This window comes from Mesocricetus auratus, unplaced genomic scaffold (genome assembly GCF_017639785.1).
Source record: "Mesocricetus auratus isolate SY011 unplaced genomic scaffold, BCM_Maur_2.0 Super-Scaffold_100006, whole genome shotgun sequence".
Taxonomy (NCBI): domain Eukaryota; kingdom Metazoa; phylum Chordata; class Mammalia; order Rodentia; family Cricetidae; genus Mesocricetus; species Mesocricetus auratus.
The window spans coordinates 76994494-77012335 of NW_024429190.1; the positions used below are offsets into that span (position 1 = coordinate 76994494).

At 40.1% G+C, this 17842-nt stretch overlaps 1 protein-coding gene across 6 annotated transcripts in view; it reads right to left on the reverse strand.

Annotated features, from left to right (window-relative positions):
• Positions 1-17842, reverse strand: part of Mapk10 (mitogen-activated protein kinase 10) — a 256057-nt gene that overhangs the window by 107119 nt on the left and 131096 nt on the right. For 4 of the 6 annotated variants that reach the window (XM_040747536.1, XM_040747538.1, XM_040747539.1 and 1 more), the window contains 2 exons: positions 16694-16765; positions 668-837 (listed from right to left, as the gene is read on the reverse strand). In XM_040747536.1, the coding sequence (XP_040603470.1) occupies positions 668-837; positions 16694-16759 (236 nt within the window). In that variant the 5' untranslated portion in view covers positions 16760-16765. Of the gene's footprint in view, positions 1-667; positions 838-15676; positions 15754-16666; positions 16772-17842 lie in introns of those variants that run through there. The other 2 variants (XM_040747541.1, XM_040747540.1) reach the window with 2 other exon arrangements.

Genomic DNA, 17842 nt, shown 5'->3' on the forward strand with positions numbered 1-17842 from the left:
CACACAGGTCAGGAATCTGAAGGCAGGAGCTGATGCAGAGGCCACGTCTTACTGGTTTGTTCCCCCATGGCTTGCTCAGCCTGATTTCTTATAGCATCCGGAACCACCAGCCCAGAGATGGCACTGCCCACAGTAAACTAGGACCTCTCAAATCAAACATCCATTAAGATAATGCCTCACAAGATTGCCTACTAGACCATGAGAGAGGAGCATTTTCTCAGTTGAGTTTACCACTTTTCTAATGAGTTTAGCTTGTGACAAGTTTAGTTGATACAAAACTTGCCAGTACAAACTTTAACAATCACAGACAGAACTCACTCATCTCTCTTTAGTGTGTTGGGGATCTAACTAACCCTGTCTTCTGATATAACTGTTCCTGCTGTGAAACACAAAAATAAACTTTTCTAAATATGGTAGCAATAGCTAAAGCTTTTCAACCTCTGAATCTCTTCACTGTCTTTGTGTTATAATTTTTTTCTGGTGATCAGGAAAAACATCATAAGCCACATTGCATATTGTTAACAAGTAGATAATGAATAAACAAATGAAACTTACAATTCTATGTTTTCAATATATTCTTTCACCTGTTATTTGTGTTTATCTGTTTGTATTTTGTAAACGAATATGGCATACTGCCTTTAAAAGTTAGCAAATCCATTCTACTTACCAAACTATTCCCTGAGCTCCAGAGCCAATTGGCTTCAGGTTCTGGTAGCGCTTGAGAACTGTGAAGGTTGAGTCTCCTACTTCCACACTGTAGAACTGGTTGTCTACTTTGCTTTTGCTCATGTTGTAATGTTTGGCAATATATGACACATCCACGTGTTTATCGAATCCCTGTCAAGAAGAACAACGAAACATGAGCAGTAGTACAATGACAACGGACACACAGAAATCTTTTCTTTCAACTATTACGAATATCTGACCATCTATCATCTAGTTCAGCTAGCTCACATAGGGGAAAAATATCTGCATTAAACCCTGCCAGCTTATTTGAAGTAAATGATGCTTAAAATGCAAAGGAGAGTTTCTCAAAATTAAAATGTTTAAGGCCTGGGAATATAGCTCAAGTTCGATTCCCAGTAATTCAACAACAGCAACAACTAACACCTGTTTAAAACAGAGGAAGATGAGATTTGGCCCTAAGATAATTGCATCCTTTTTAGGGAAACAAATACTGAAGACATTCTGGTTTCAGTATATCTTAGACACTTAAGGTTTAAGGAAATGAGGAAGGTACTGACTGGTCACAAGAGGGAGGTTGAAGATGGTGAGTGTGGTCCTTCCTCAAAAAGGGCTCAGGCGGCCCAGGCAGCCAGGTGGTGGTGGTGCACACCCTTAATCCCAGCACTGGGGAGGCAGAGGCAGGCGGATCTCTGAGAATTTGAGAGACCAGCCTGGTCTATAAAAGCTAGTTCCAGGACAGGCTCCAAAGCTACACAGAGAAACTCTGCCTCGGAAAAAAAAAACAAAAACAAAAAACAAAAAAACAAAACAAAACAAAACAAAAAAGCTCAGACCACAAACTAGCATGCAGGTTTAACTTTTATTTATTAGATAAATTTTAATTAAATAAATTGACTTCATTTTTGTCACTAATACCCAAATTACTACTATCCTTATTAAGTGCTGAAAATACTAGATTAAATAAACATTGTTCTATAATTCCATGACAAACTATTTTGAGGGTGCTTAAATTTTCCATATCTTGGCTATTGCAATTCCTGTTTATCTATGGAGAAGTTTAAACACCAATCATATTTGGTAATTAAAGAGTTGTCTTAAAATTCTGAATATTTGTGCATAACATATAATAAAGAGCTACTACTCATGTTTAGTACTTACTCATAAAAGCTCTATGTCATACTACACAAAAGACTCTATAGTTAGATGGTTCATACTGTAACTAACCAATTTCATGTGGCACACACTGGAGAATGCATATGTAATACTTAGACCTCTTCTCGATAGTTTCATTCAGATTTTAAACAAGCATTCTTTCTGTATATTCTTCCCAATAATTGAAAAACAATTTCTCTTAGCCAGTGGTTCTCATTAGTCATAGCTTTTACATGTTGGGGCCACTCCATTAGGAGAATCCTGGCATGGTGTATAAAGCAATAGTGATGAGAACTATAACTCATATATTCCTGTGAAAGCTCACTGGTGGCCTTGCAGGAGCTGAGTATCCCACACAACAGATCATTTCCTACCTACATCACGAGGTTTGAATGTCCTCATGAAGCTTTAATCAGTGAAAGCTCCACCTACAATGTTTGAGCCTAGAATTTAAACCAAAGAATTTTTATGTAATTTAACACATTGACTTTTCTAAATATCAGTTCTCATACAATTTGAAAGATTTAAACTCTCTTAGGCTCAAACTTCTGAACTGGCCATAAAACCTTTTTCCTTGGAAAGTTTTGTCATGTCATGTGTACATAAAAAGTTGAAATGGCAGTATCTCTTAATATCTGCCTGAATGGAATGTGATCCAGGCAGGATGGTGATGTAAGGAAAACCGAGTGGTGATTATTTGAGCTTAGCTAGAAGAATCTCCAAATCTCCTGGAAGATTGTGGAGGCCCCAGATGGGTGAGGCAGACATAGAACTGAATAGACATCTCAAGCATAGTGGCAGCAGTTGGTACAAATGTGGGGACCACAGACATTGGACTATGGATTAGGGACCTGCATTGTTTAGAAAGGAAGCAGAAAAGTCTGGTAATTTGCAAATGTAACCAAAATTCTGAGATCTGGAAAGTAGACTATGCAACACAGCACAGGAAATTAAACAAGATGGTTCAAAAGCAGGGTGTTGCAAGCCTATTCAAGGATGTAACAATGGCCCTATAATTTAGGCAATGGCTATGGACAGTTGCAGACACAGGAACAATTATGTTTAAACATGCTGGAAATACTCTTATCACTTTAATACATATTCAAGAAAGTTTAATAATGCATACATTTTCTTGTTCAGGCTTGTCTAATACACGTAATAACTATAGCTGCCTAATCCAGTATTGATGACATACATGCTACGTGAAAAATACTTTATTAGCACTGACAATGCAGTAAAGACAAGAAAAAGTTACAACCTAGAATAAGCATGGTGAAGTAATACAGATGGTACATTCTACAGGGGAACAAAGTAGATATTCTAGTAATAAACAGGAAGCAACTTATTGTCTGCATAATATTATTATTAACTCATTCAAATACTATGTATAAAACAACAAATATATACCAAGTCACTGACATAAAATTAATATTTTCTTTTAATGTTTAATTCGCATATATTAGTCATACATAACAAATTTTGCTGTGACACTTTCATGCATGTGCACATGTGTTTTGGTCATACTCACTACTTTACCCTCTCTTGTCCTCCTCCAACTTCTAGGAGTCATCTGTGTTTTCCCATCTAGCCACACTTCTATTTTCCTGTCCTTTTTATGTGATCCCATTGAGCTTCCTTAGGGTTGCTTATAAACACTATTGGTGAAGTTTGTTTATAGGATCGTGTACCTCCCTAGTAGCTTAACCACTGAAGAAAATGCCCCTGCCCATCAGCCATTATCTGTATATAAATCCTCAGGGAGAGGTGGAGCCTCATGAGCCCCTCCTCCTTTCATGACGGTGTTGACAGGGCAAATCCTGTGGAGATCTTGTACAAGTAATCAAGATTCCAACAGTACAAAAGTGTCATACCCAGAACTTAGCACACCACACTTGTTATCCTGACTTTCACATTCCTCCCACCTCTTTTCCATGTTCCCTAGGCATTGAATATTCTGTTGCAGATGTCATAGGTGAGCATTCGATTGTCATTTATTCTGTTTTTTAACACTTACCTCTGCACCCACAACTAACCATTACAGAAAGAACCTCTAATCAGAACCGATGGCAGTGCTAGTCTATAAGCATAAACATTGTTATTTAGGAGGGAATTTGACAGGGACATCACATCTATTGAGCAAAACAATAGCAGTAGCTTCACAGTAGAGTCTATAAACCTCCCCAACCATGGATTTTGACTGGACCATTGGTCACTTCCATAACAGATGGGCCACTATTGCCCCAGCGAACTCATCAAGCTTGACTAGTCAGTATTGTTACACACACAGTTCACAGATGAGTAGATTTCTTTATGACAGTTCTCCCCCAGCAGTCTTTATCATACCTCCTAGCACAACGTGGACTAGCCAGCAGGGAAGACACTTCCATTACGGTTCAAGCTTGATTTCTCTATGTTCTGTGATTAAAGCATGTGGCACTTTCAGCGATAGGGCCTTACCAACTAGTTATCATGGACAACCAAGAGTGGTGGCAACTACCTATCTTGTTTTGGGTGCTATGGGAGCCTCTATAAGAGGGGGAATGATTATTTAAGGGTGGGATTGTATGTGCCTGTGATATGATAGTAGAAGAAGGAATGCTGAGGTTGGAAAAGCTTGAGCAGGGGAAAGGAACAAGATGTGGGGGAGAAACACCCTGTAGATTAGAGTTGGTAAGGTTTAAGGTATTTGTATTTTGTTGATCTAATATTACTCATGGACCTCCATTCTCACCAGCCCTTTGATGTGAGTGTGCATGTAGAGCTTGATAAAAACACAATCCTGGGCAGATGCACTGGAGCTTTGGATTAGGGCATCAGTATGTGTCCCCAGAAGCAAACACACACACACACACACACACACACACACACACACTCACACTTTCACACACAGAGGGGGACCATACTACATACATACACACACAAATGGTGGAGTTCATTTACCTGTTTTTACCATAAGACTTCCACTCAACTAAAACAATAACAGCCTTCTAAGTGAAATGTTCAACTCCCTAATACATTTTCTAAAATACATTCACTCACTGATCACTTATCATTGCTCCAGAGCATTTGATTTCTCACAACGGGACTGAATTCATCATCCTAAGTCTTGTGAACTCTTATGAGCACAAACACATGTGTTTGCACACATACTTCCCTGTTGGTATCTTCTTTATATCTAGATTTGAGTTAGAAACATCCTTGAAAACACTTCAGATCGCTGGAGAAAGTCTTTATTATTTAAGCAACAAATAATAGCATTGGAAAATTTGTTGGATCAATAAGACAAGCAAAAACTCTGACAAATAGTCTGTGAGGAGATTCCTTCGGCTCCCATCTACACCTCACACAAGTAAATCCAAACCTCATTTGGGAAAGTTCACAGGGTATGTTTTATTTCACGTTTGTTTCCATATACTATTCCCTGTCATGTCTATGAAGTTCTATGTAAACTTTCATCCATGTGAAATGCGCCAATGAAAATATACCACCAAGCACACTGCTGAGAATAACTTTTTCTAGTTTATGGTTTCATATTTTATGACCACAGGAGATAGAACGAAAACAGCCATGTCACTTCAAATACAGGAAGAAAATAACATGAAATCCATTTTGAAAAGGCATGGCTAGCTGTGTTAGTCATGTTTCTGTTGCTGTGATAAAACACTTTTGCAAACGAAATTTGAAAAGGAAAAGGTGTCTGTGGCTATACCAGCCTGAACGTGCCCAATCTCATCTGAAAGAGCAAAGGTTTGTGTTACCTCACAGTTGAAGGGTATAGTCCATCATGTAGAGGAAATCATGGTAGCAGAAGATTAAGGTGGCTGGTCACACTGCATCCACTGCCAAATAGGAATCAAAGGAAGCTCATATTCGCCTCCCTTTCTCCATCTTAGTCAGTGCAGGATCCCAGCCTAGGGAATGGTGCTTCCTGCAATTAAGGTGGCTCTTCCCTTGATTAAACTCACCAATCACTTACAACATGCCAAAGGGTCATCTTCTGTGTAATTGTAGACCCTGTCAAGTTGGTAGGGAATATCAGCTATCACAGTAGCCAACAGAGAGTTTTGGGGAAAGATTCTTAAGTTTTAAGGTCTATGCATGAAAAACCCTTAAAAGAGGTTGAGTTTGTGGAGACTGGTGAGTATTAGGATTCTAGTACTGTGGGGGGATTGGGACTCTGAAAGTCCAGATCTTAGTTTATCTTGGGAATTTCTTTAGTTCCAAAAACAGCCATGTCTTGCCCACCTCTGTGTCTAAACTAACATCCCATAACTAATAGATAACTAACATCCTGTAACTACCAGATAACAACCTTTTAAATCTATTAATTTAACAGAACACTAACGTCTACCACCCGAAAACTAAGAATGTTATCAGAGATACTCTTAGGCCTATAGTAAAGCTTCACCCATATTGCTTAACCACCTCTCCAATGTACCCACTAATGTATTTTAAATGCACCTTGATTTACGACTTTCTTTGTACTGTAAAATTATGTAGCTTCATGCAACTGCTTCCATGTTGGAACATGGAATTTGGAATACCCTATATCTTTGTTCCTGGACTGTATTCACTCATAATGGCTCCAGAATAAAATATATCTTATTCCCTTTAAAATGACAACTGTGCTTTTTTGTTGACAATTATAGTGCCCAATGTGGGGCTCCAAAAATGATCCCGTTTTCACTGGAGGGGTCAACTGAATGAAAGTCAGACACCGAATCTCAGGTGGATTGTTGGTGAGCCCTTCCTGGGACTCTGTACCTCTCGTGGTTAGGTCAGCAATCCATTTATTCATTTTTGCTGACTAATTATGGATCCTAATTTAATTTAATTTATGCTTTTTTCTCTCTTTTTTGGTCGGCTTTCAAGTATTTTATTTAAGGTTAAGTGCTTTGTTTACTTATTTTATTTATTTGTTTGCTTGCTTTTAAGGCATTTTGGTCTAGTCTTTTGGCTTGTTTAATTTTGGATCTATAAAGGCATTTGTGTTTTGTTCACCTTTGGAACATTGAAGGCATCCTGGTTCTGTTTATCTTAGTTGGTGCTTTTCCCTGTCTATCACTTATCTGATCAATACTTTTGAACATGGGTTCTGTGTTCCTCTGTTTGTTTCTTTCTAACCAGAAACACACTACAAGTTTGAGTGCCACCGACACCATGTTATTGTTGTAACCTGTGACTACCCAAGGTGTGATTGTGATTGGCTAACTTATAATCACCTAGGTTTCAGGGACACTCCATCCTTGATTTCACTGAGAAAAACCATCCTTTGTTGCTGCTAACAGCTCCTGAGCAGGGAACACTGGGGTGAAGAACCTTTACAGGTGGTGCTTATCAGGACTTTTTTTTTTAATAATAGAGCTGAAAATATCATTCTGTACATCATATCTGGGAAATCTTGAACACACTTTATTACTCTTTCATTCATTTATTATTTATATCCTGTGTGGTTCCATAAAGGATTTGTGCTGCTCCCCATAGAGGATAGAGGAATGAACAATGAAAGCATTAAATCCAGTTTTAAGCACAAGCGACAAATGCAGCAGGTATACCAGAAGTCTAAAGCTGTAAATACCCGCCACATTGAGCACAAAACTTAATGTCACGCTCTAGAAAGTCAAAGGAGGAACTAACGATAACCAAGACAAAACCACAACAAGTGGCAAAGTTTGATTTATTAATCTAAGAAATCCACCAAAACGAGTTAGAGGGGTGATAATATTTCTCTGGTGCTTAACTTCAGGGAGAATATATTCCAAAGCTCTTTACATAATAAGCCTGGAATCAAACAACAATCAACACATCCATGAACTTTTACCAGGCACGCAGAAATATGCTTCATATTTCTTACTTGATACAAACTCTCAGAGGGGCCAGGTAGAGTAGTAATTACAGCACAGAAGATAAAACAGGAAGTGCTGATTTCAGTGACATTGCCCATTAAGCTAGAATACTGAGTTCTATACCTCTCACTTTACACATTCTGACCTTGTCCATGATAAAGATAAAAGAAGAATGAACAGGAAACAATAGGTGGTATTATATAATCAGAACAAGAAGAATGTCCAGGACAGTAAATGCCAGTCAGTTATTAAGGAAAACTAAAAACTTGCTTGTATGAGAGTTAAAAGGATAGGATGGTAAAACATAATGTGGTGAAAACATGTTTCTAGTAAGTTCTTCTGGGATTAACTAACATTTCTGTAGTCTATCTCTATGTATTTGGTCAGGAATATTTTGTTTATTCATGCTATATTCAAGAATCTGGAACATGAATCTGCTTCCACATATAAAACACACAGCATTATGTTGACCTATTTGTATTATCTGCAGATCTATTTGCTATTTTCATTCCTGAACCTGCATGGCCATGAAGAGATGCAATTGGTGTCTCAGTTAGTAATTCTCCATGCCAAAAGATCTTGACTTATCTTTTTATTATTCATTTATCTATAGTTTATATATTTGTTGTAGCATTGGGCCCTTGTGGATGCTAAGTAACTTGCACATTCTAGAAATGTGGTTTACCCTGGGCCATAAGCCCAGGCCTTCTTTAAATTTTGAGATAAGAATCTTGCTGAATTACACAAGGTGGCACTGAACTCAATATGTAACCCAGGATTGCTTCAAAGTTGTCATCTCCCAGCATCAGTTTCCCATGTGGCTGTAATCATAGGGGTATGCCACCATACCCAGAGACTTCTGCCACCTTATGTATGTGTTTCAGAGCTGGAGATATAGCTCAATGCTAAGATACTCTAACCTAGTAATGCAAGTTCCTAAATTCAATGTGCAGCTCTGAAACTAATAATAAAAAATGTAGCCCTATAGTTGCAAAGGTGCTTTGACCTTTTATGAATGTTTTGCCAATATATAATCAAATAAACATTTGTGTTTTGGAGAACATGAACTCCCAAAAATACAGACTGGCATCTGCTAGATTTAGAACCTGGAACCACAGTGCTGGTGGGCATACTTGACCTACTTAAAAATGTAGCCACTCCTGATCATGTCCCCAGTCTCAGGCAGTCATTTTTCACCAAAACAAAGACTATAACTTTATTTCTATTTCCAATGCCTCCTGTCACAAGGACACTAAGCATTAAAATAGTGCAACTAAAGCAAAAACTAGTTACAGATGAGTACAATGTAGATTAAAACAGAATCTTTTATTCACATGTCTCTTAGTGAGCATGATTACAGATGAGCCATGCATTGGAACCATGGATGGTTTTAGTATGTTTTATAGAACAACTATAAAAAATATGGAAGCCATGACTTTATTCAGTCTGTCTGAAGCTTCAATCATAATTAAACTTACAATACAAAGCTGCATTTACATTCTAGTTAAGCTGATTCCACAGGAAGCTAAAATCTGACTTTTTTTGTGTTTAAGTAACTAAGCACATTTTCACAACGAACCAATACAAAAGCCCTCACAGTTCCAAAATTGAATCTTTTAATTTGTCCATTAATCTTGGGCAGTGTAACAGAGTCTATTATAACCATTTCATAGGGTCTTTTGTTTGAGAAGGGTATAGAACAGAAATGGAGCACTAAATTTTCTGTAGCCATATTTGCATGTAGACACAAGAAAAATACCATAAAGCAATACAAGCTTCATTCATAAATGCAGGAGGACAGTTGCCATGACAGTGTACACCACAATGAGTTATTTCATTAGACGATATGTGCAATATTGTTAAACCATTCACTTGCCTTTTTTTAATATCTTATCCACTACAACCAAGCAAACAAAAGCATGAACTCTTGAGACCATCCTGGTCTACAAGAGCTAGTTCCAGGACAGCCTCCAAGGCCACAAAGAAACCCTGTCTCAAACACACACACATACACATACACACACACACACACACACACACACACACACAAAGCATGAACTCTGTGATTTTTAGGTCATCAATATAAGATTAAATATGATTAAAGTCTATGTAAGGAAAGTCAGAGTCATACTCCATTAAACAGATAGGAGCAGGAACCCAATGAAAGGAAAAGGCTTAAATAAAAATTTCTCTTCCTAAATGGCAATATGTCACCTGAAACTTTTTATGAAGTTTATTAAAATATGAAAAGTAAAACAGCAAAGGGAGTAATGTTTTGCAATGTTTCATCTCTTCATTGTCAACTTCACTAGATTTGGAAGTGCTTATGAACCACACATTCAGACATGCCTTTGAGAATAGTTCTACAAGTTTAGCTGAGGAGCGGGGCCCACCCTGAATGAGTGGAACCATTGCATGGGCTAGGGTTCTGGGCTGCATAAACAGAGAGAGGAGAAGAGAAGCTAAATGAGAGTGAACATTCCCATCTCTCTCTGCATTTTGGCTATGGACACAATGTGACATCACCATCTGCTGTATCTGCTGTGCTTGCGATGCTGTGATGGACCACAACCCCCGAACCATGAGTTTAGTGAGTTGTTTTGGTGAGAGACCAGAAGGCTGGGAGAAATGTGGACAGGAGAGGCTTGTCTCATGAGACTTCAAAGGGAAGCAAGGACCCTATTTAGTATCTAGTGTCTGCTTTTCCTACATTCTGACCGAAACTAGCTAGGGGCTGCTTGTACTGCATTCTAACCATGCCCTGCAAACCGGAGTGAAACTCAAGTCAAAATAAATTGATGAAGGAAATTTCAGGAAGCATAACACACTCAGCTGAAGTATGGCTACTGCTGCTATCTCTCTGCCAGATCTACAGGGGAAAACAGAAAGACGTGGAAAGTGGACGTTTGGTGAGCAAGGCGGTGTGAGCAAGGTCAAAAGCACAGACAAAGCAGATGTGAAGTGAGCAGCTGTCATCATCACAGAGAGTGCGCATGCTCATCTGTGCAACACAGAAGAGACGTCTCAAAGGAGTTGTTCTTCCTGCCCGAGGCTCCAACATGCAAAAATGCAAAAGGGATTTGGAACAAGAGAGTATGAGCTGAGGATGCTGCTGAAGGTTTCCTCTTGGGAAATAACCTTTCAGGGGTGTGCTTTCTCATATATGGATTTTAGACATAGATCTGGGGAGTGCCAGCCTACAATCCTATGGCCAGAGAGTCTGGGAAACAGAAACTTTATTTAGTGGCTGATCGAAGAAGAGGCAGACTCCCTTGGTTAAGTACTGAGCTGAACTCAAGAAAGCCAGTAACAGAGAGGGAGGACTGATGATAAAAGGGATTAAGACTGGGCTGGTTTAACCCCCAGAAACAGCTGACCAGACAAAGGTTAACTCTTGAATCCCAGGCATTAGCCTGGGAAGCCAGCATGGGACTGATCAAGACCCCCTGAATCTGGGTGTCAGTGAAGAGGCCTAGGGAATCTATTGAGCGTTGGGCAGCAGATCAGTACCCATCCCAAGTATACACACGGACTTTGGACTCCCATAGAACAATGTGAGGTGCACTCTCACCCTGAACTCTTGGGGAAGGGTCTAGGCCCTGCCCTATATGAAATGACACACTATGCACAACCCCATGGAGGGCTTCACCCTCCCTGGAGAAATAAGGGGATAACGGGGGGGGAGGGCACGGGAGGAAGGGAGGGAATGGGAGAGGGACCTGGAACTGACTTGTGAAGCAACCTTGTTTCTTATCCAAATTTAAACTGGAAAATAAAATTTTAAAAAATCTATTAGCGGGGTAAGAATAAGAAACTATTTACAGCGTAGAAAATGGACAACTGAAAAAAATAAAAATAAAAAACAGTATGTGTTTATTTGGTTCCCAATCAAAATACTGCATGCCAACTTGTTACTAAAAAGTTTATAATGAATGGATGTCCTGAGTGACAGGTGTGATAAATCTCTAATTCATATTCCATCTCTGTCTCACTAGCTCTCCCTCTCTCTCAAATAAAGATAACAAAATGTGTATATTAGGGTTTGTATAATTGTTATGCCCTCAAGTTCCAAAATGAAACATAATTTGACTCCAACTTCTGAAAATAGCTGGAATTGTACAGACAAAATGAAGAAGAAAATCGTAGTCATTTTTTCTCATTTCATTTTATATTGGACATTAATAATTACAATTTTTTATATTTATGGACTATAAAATGATGCTGTATGCACATGAGGCAGAATGAGTAAACCAAACTAATTAAAATATCTGTAAGGCACGTTGGATGAAGGATGAAACCAATCTTGATCGGCAGTCAGCATAAACAGCCAAAAGAAAGACAAGCTCAGATTCCTTAATTTCTTAGACTAGTTCCTTAGTTTCTAAGTCCACTTAAACTTACGACCTGTTGATTAATTTGTGTGTAGGGTGGGTATGTATATGACATGCACTGTGCATGGGCATGTGTGCCCATGTGGAGATCAGAGGACACCCAGGGTGGTGGTGGAGTTCAGGGCTTAGAGGCTGGGTCTCTCACTGGCCTGGGACCTCCCTGTCAGCTGGATTGGTGATTAGTGGTTTCCAGCATCTACCTATCTCCTCCCCTTAACCTGATACAGATTAGACTCCAAGCACAGGCTACCTCACCTGGCTTTGTGGGTTAGCACAGGCCACCTTGCCTGACTTACACGGGTTCTTGAAACTAAACTCAGGTCCCCACACTTGTGACTGATCGCCTTACTGCCCAAGCCATCCCTGCAAGCCCAGTTAACTAAATTTAACTCTTGAGACTCAAGCTCTCTCCAAATCAGGAAATCCTTTAGTACTATTCATAAGCAATTTAAATATCAGTTTACCCTTAGAGAGCTAATAACTACTAGATACATGTCAGATTGATAATGATTGTGATTAGTAAAACAGCCAAAACATGATCAAGGCTAGAAGCACCCTACAAGAGATGAGGGCACTGAAAGATTAGGTCTCCCAGACAAGCACACACATTTCTACTGAGGGGACAGCATTTCTCTGCTGTCTTTCTACTCTTAAGAGCTCAAAACTGTGTATTGAACATTTACTGGATTAAAATAAACTGAGCTTCAGAATCAAGGTTGAGATGTCCTGGCCTTGTCCTCACTACAGGAAGACCCGTGTTTGGCACAAGGATAGCCATGTACACCAGAGGCTAACATTCCCAGGAGGTGACAAGTGCTGCAGATGCCAGCAATTGTGACTGAAGGTTCCAGCTCCTCATCACGGTAAGTCGGGATTCATCTGCTGCCTGAATCATATTGCCACTGCCTTAGGTGACACCTTGTCACATTGTGACACCTTGTCACCTAAGGCAGTGGTCTCTAGTTCTGCATGCAGCATGCATATTTTAAATACTTATGAAAAGGCCAGTTCTTCTCCTCATGACAACCAATAATTGTTTTTTTTAATTTTGTATTAATTTGGTCTCTAATAACTCTCACCATAGCACAAAGGAACAATGAGTGAGGCACAAACTTCCTTACAGATTCTGGGTTTCTTGCTTACACTGAGGCCCACAGGAGACCAGTGTGCATTTTCCACAGCACCTCCAGAAAGTCAGACACCAGCAGGAGACTTCCCAGGTACATAAAGCATTTGTTTACTCCTAGTGTAGAAATGTAATTTGATAATATTAAACATCTCTCCTTTATTCCTGCAGCTCTGCCTCTCCTTTGCTTCTCTGGTAATGTAAAGAAAAGAGCTCCAAAAGCAGCACTTGTGTGGATTTCTTTTATTCACAAGCAAAACGCAATAGCTCTGCTTGTCTGATAGACTGAGACCAGCGCTAAGGCAGCTGCCCTGTTTCTTAGGACAGGTCAAGGAACGGAGCGCTTCATATTGCCCAGGTCTATATTATCATTTACATTATGATAATAGGAGTTATTTGTTCCGTGTCTTCTATCACAAAGAAAAATTTCTCAGCAAATATAACAGCAGCTCTCCTGGTGGCAATGCCTTAGAAAACAATATAATAGCCAATATTAGTCTATTATTTATAATAAATAACATTTATTAATTAAAGGTATTCTTAGAAAGTCAGTAAATCTCATATTATTCAAATGATTCAACAAAATTTTTAATTAAAACAATGACAAACATGTATATATTTTTGTTAATATTTAACATTTGGAAATTTTCATTTTCTATGGTTTCTTTTAGACATTTCAAAGCCTGAAAATATAGAGTGATGATAATCTATAGGCTGGGGGTCAAGAGGCATACAGATGGTAGACACATGTGATTACTAATTAAAGTTATCTAAGATCTTTGAGTAGGATATAGGAGCAGAAAATAAGATGTGACCACACCAGGCTGATGGCCAGAATAAACACTCCCTGAGAAAGAAGTTCCCAAGAGACAGTTTGAAGGTAAGTTCACCTGATAAGTCTACCATTAAAAATAGAGACATTTGTTTTCTCACATTACTGGAGAAGTAAAGGAGGGGCAGAGCTATAGGAATAAAAGAGAAATAGGTAATATCAAATTTCTGCACTAGGAGTAGATAAATGCTTTATGTATGCGAGCAGTCCCTGCTGGTGTCTGACTCTCTGGAAGTGCTGTGGACAGTGCATGCTGGACTCCTGTGGGCCACAGTCTAAGCAAGGAAACCCAGAGACTCAGGCTTGCTCCTTTTTCACCCAAGGAGGATCACAGCTGCAACTGACTAGACAATCAAACCACTGATGATTTCTGCTTTCACAGAGCACATATTTGGAGGAGTCCATGTGAGCACTTCAGTCCACCAGCGAACAAGAGACAAAATCCCAGGTGTGCTCAAAAGTGATGGGACCAATAGAGAGAAGAGAAGGAAGGAGACTTGGCTCATTCTTCTGTAAAACTCCCATCAAGACATCTTGGGCTACCAACTGGCATAACCGAGCGTAGAGTTAGAAGAGACGTACACAGTTGTTTGGGTGAGCTTGTGTGGGCTGGTTATAGAAGACTCTGAAAAATGTTTCTGACCAAGTGCAAAAAGAACCTTTTCTGGTGGAAAGAGAGAAGCAACACACTTAGCAAGTCAAGTAAGGTAGGTGGGGGAGGGGAAGAAAGGCCAGGAAACTGGACGGGCAGTGGAGAATTTCAGGGGAGCAGTTATTTAGGGTGCTAATAATAAAGCCTTTAGAATGAATGTTTGGGGCTATCTCACATGAGATTCAAAGGCATTGAAATATGTTGGGTATGTTTTGTTTTGCTTCTAGTAACAATACTAGAAGGCCACTCTCACAGGTGTTTTGGGGCTAGGTCATTTAGGGCTGGGAAAAGGCAGGTGCTCTTACAATAATTCAGAGAAGAGAAGGTGGCTTGGGTCAAAGGGGTAGCAGAGAGATGGTAAGAGACAGGCACACGTGGAGTTAAATCCGGCAGTGTGCTGTCAGATTAGATGTGGTGGCTCATAGTGACTAAATTGTTCTGTTCTAACTGTTCAGAACTTCCGGAATTGTTACAGAGAAAATGGGGAGAGGAATAATGTAAAGAAGATTAGGTGTTTTGTTGTCTATGAGGAAAGTTCCTTACAGATCAGGCTGACCTTGAACTCATGGTTCCACTGCCTCAGCCTACCTAGTGCTGGGGGTTACAGGTGTGCACCAGCACACTGCTGATAAAGTTTGGTATGCTTTCTTGGATCTAACTGGAAATGCAGAACTAAGCAGTCCTGTGTAGAAATATGGTTGTAAGGGGGTGGGGGTGGGCTCAGAAACACATCTGTGTGAATCTGCAAGGTCATTCTCACGTTGAGAACTCAAGGATGGGAGCACCTGGAAAGGGAATAGAAACTCAGGGGCCCTCATAAACACATGCCGGCAGTGCTTTCAATGCTCTGCTATACAAGTTCCTGAACTCCTATAACAACTGTCAGAGGTGGATGTTATTTATTTTCCCTTTTTACAAATCATGAAACTGAGGCACAGAAATGTTGAGGAATTCACTCACACTGGCAAGCAAGTGACTACCAAATGGTACCTGGGCATTTCCAACTGTGCTGTCTGCTTCCAGCGCTCTTGTTAGGGAAGAGATCCCATCTTCAAGCCCTGTGACAGCTGGGCAGAAACAAGGTGAGACCAAACAGTAAATCTCAGACTGTGGGTCAAACACTTCCCTTTGCCCGAGGAATCCTACTCATGTTCAGGGAGAGTGGGTGCCATAGAAACTAAGTAAAGTAAAAACGCCATTCCTTTGCAGTGAAGGGAGTTGAATAAAATAATAGATGAGGCAGAGTCCCCCCCTTAACCCTGTTTCCAGTGGGGTCACGCAGCTCCTTTCACAGCTCAGCTCAGTGAGAAGCAGCAAGCAGCACACAGAGATGGTGAGTATGGTTAGCATACAATTCCTCGACAGTCCTCTAGCAATCCTTAAGAGTAAAGAGTAACAATGACACCCGACAGCTGCTTCAGACTAGGACGGTTCCATACACACCACCCGTGTGGACAGGGGTCCTCAGTAGCTATTTTCTTAGTGATGGTGTTTGTGTGAATACACACGGGTGCAGATTCACTGGCTTCACACAAATGCCAGCCATTGTGGCTGCTTTCGTGTTCTTGTAGCTGTTGTTGCTGTTGTGTTGTTTTGTTTTCTAACTACTGTGAAAACAAACTGCATGTCACTGGTGGGTGAGGATAGGTTGTCGTTAAAGATGCAGCATCTGGGACTCCTCAGCCCTTAGAGAAATGAAGAGCAGTGCAGGTTCCTGAGGTTTGATTATCAATGCCGCATTCCAAGGATTTGGGCAGAAATACTGAAAAACCTAAATAAAACTGAATCTGATTAGAAATTGATTATAAACCCATCCAGAAAGCTTCTTCATTTCTGAACTCACCTAAATAAACTGAAAAAGGGGGGAAATCTAAGTATTTCTGTATTCACAAGCACTTCAGTGTTACATAAAAATCAGCCCTGGTGTGGTACATTTGGAGATGGAATGGTAAAAGTGAAATACAAGGGAGTGTACTGTACCTTGTTTTACCTGTGAGGAACACACACCTGACAAAAGGCGATTTTCACATCCAAGGTTGGTTCACTGCAGTAGTATAAGAAATGGAGGCTCATAAATACCTACGGGGAAACAAAAGTGGGGGATAAGTTTCCAAATCACTAACTTTTAATTATTTAGCAGTACAGATTTTTTAATCATCTGAGTTATAGACAAGAGATCATGAACAGCACATATGAACCACAAATGTCACCCAGGTACTTTTCACAAATTGTAAATATTATATAATGTAATATAGTAAAATATTTTATGTTCTATAATGATCTATGTCATCATAATCATATACATATGATAATTAGATATTTGTAATAAGACTAAATACAAAATTTGTATGAAACTTTCAATGCTGGGCTTCTAATTGAAAAAAAAATCAAACGTACACTCAAGAGCATGTATACGGAAGCTTATTGTAGAATTCGATGTTTACTATGGTTCAGAACTGTTTGTTCTCCATGAACTCATATACTGGAGACTTGATCTCTAACCCAGCGGTGTTCAGGTGACGGGACCACGATGGTACAAACCTGATAAATGATGACTAAGTCACTGATGGATCCCCAGTCAAATGGACTGCTAAACAGTGTGGAAACTCGAGGAGGGGGGCTGATTAGAGAAGAGAAGCCACTCGGGTGTGCTTCGAGGCTGTGTCTCAGACCCCTCCTTCGCTGGCTCACTTTTTCTGTCTCCCTGTCCACCACATGCTCCCTGCCATGATGCTCACCTCTCAAACGGTGAGCTGGAGTACATCCCACGGCTAAAAACCGAATTGAGCTCCTGTAACCCAGTTGCAAAGAGGAGTGATGAGCAAAGGAATCAAGATCAGGCTGGTGAAACCCACAGAAGCAGCTGACCTAAACAAGGGGGAACGCATGGACCCCAGACTGATACTGAGAGGCCAGTATGGGACTGACCTAGACACACTTTATTCCCCCACCCCTGCAGCGCCGCTCTGAACCTGGGTGTCAGAGAAGAGGCCTTTGCAATCTGCGGCACCTTGGAGAGTAGAGCAGTATTTATTCCTGGCATACAAATAGACTCTGGATGCTCTCTCAGTTGGACACATGGGGGAGGACCTAGGCCCTGCCTGGGATGATAGGACAGACTGAAAATCCCTCAAGGAAGTCCTTACCCTCCCTGGG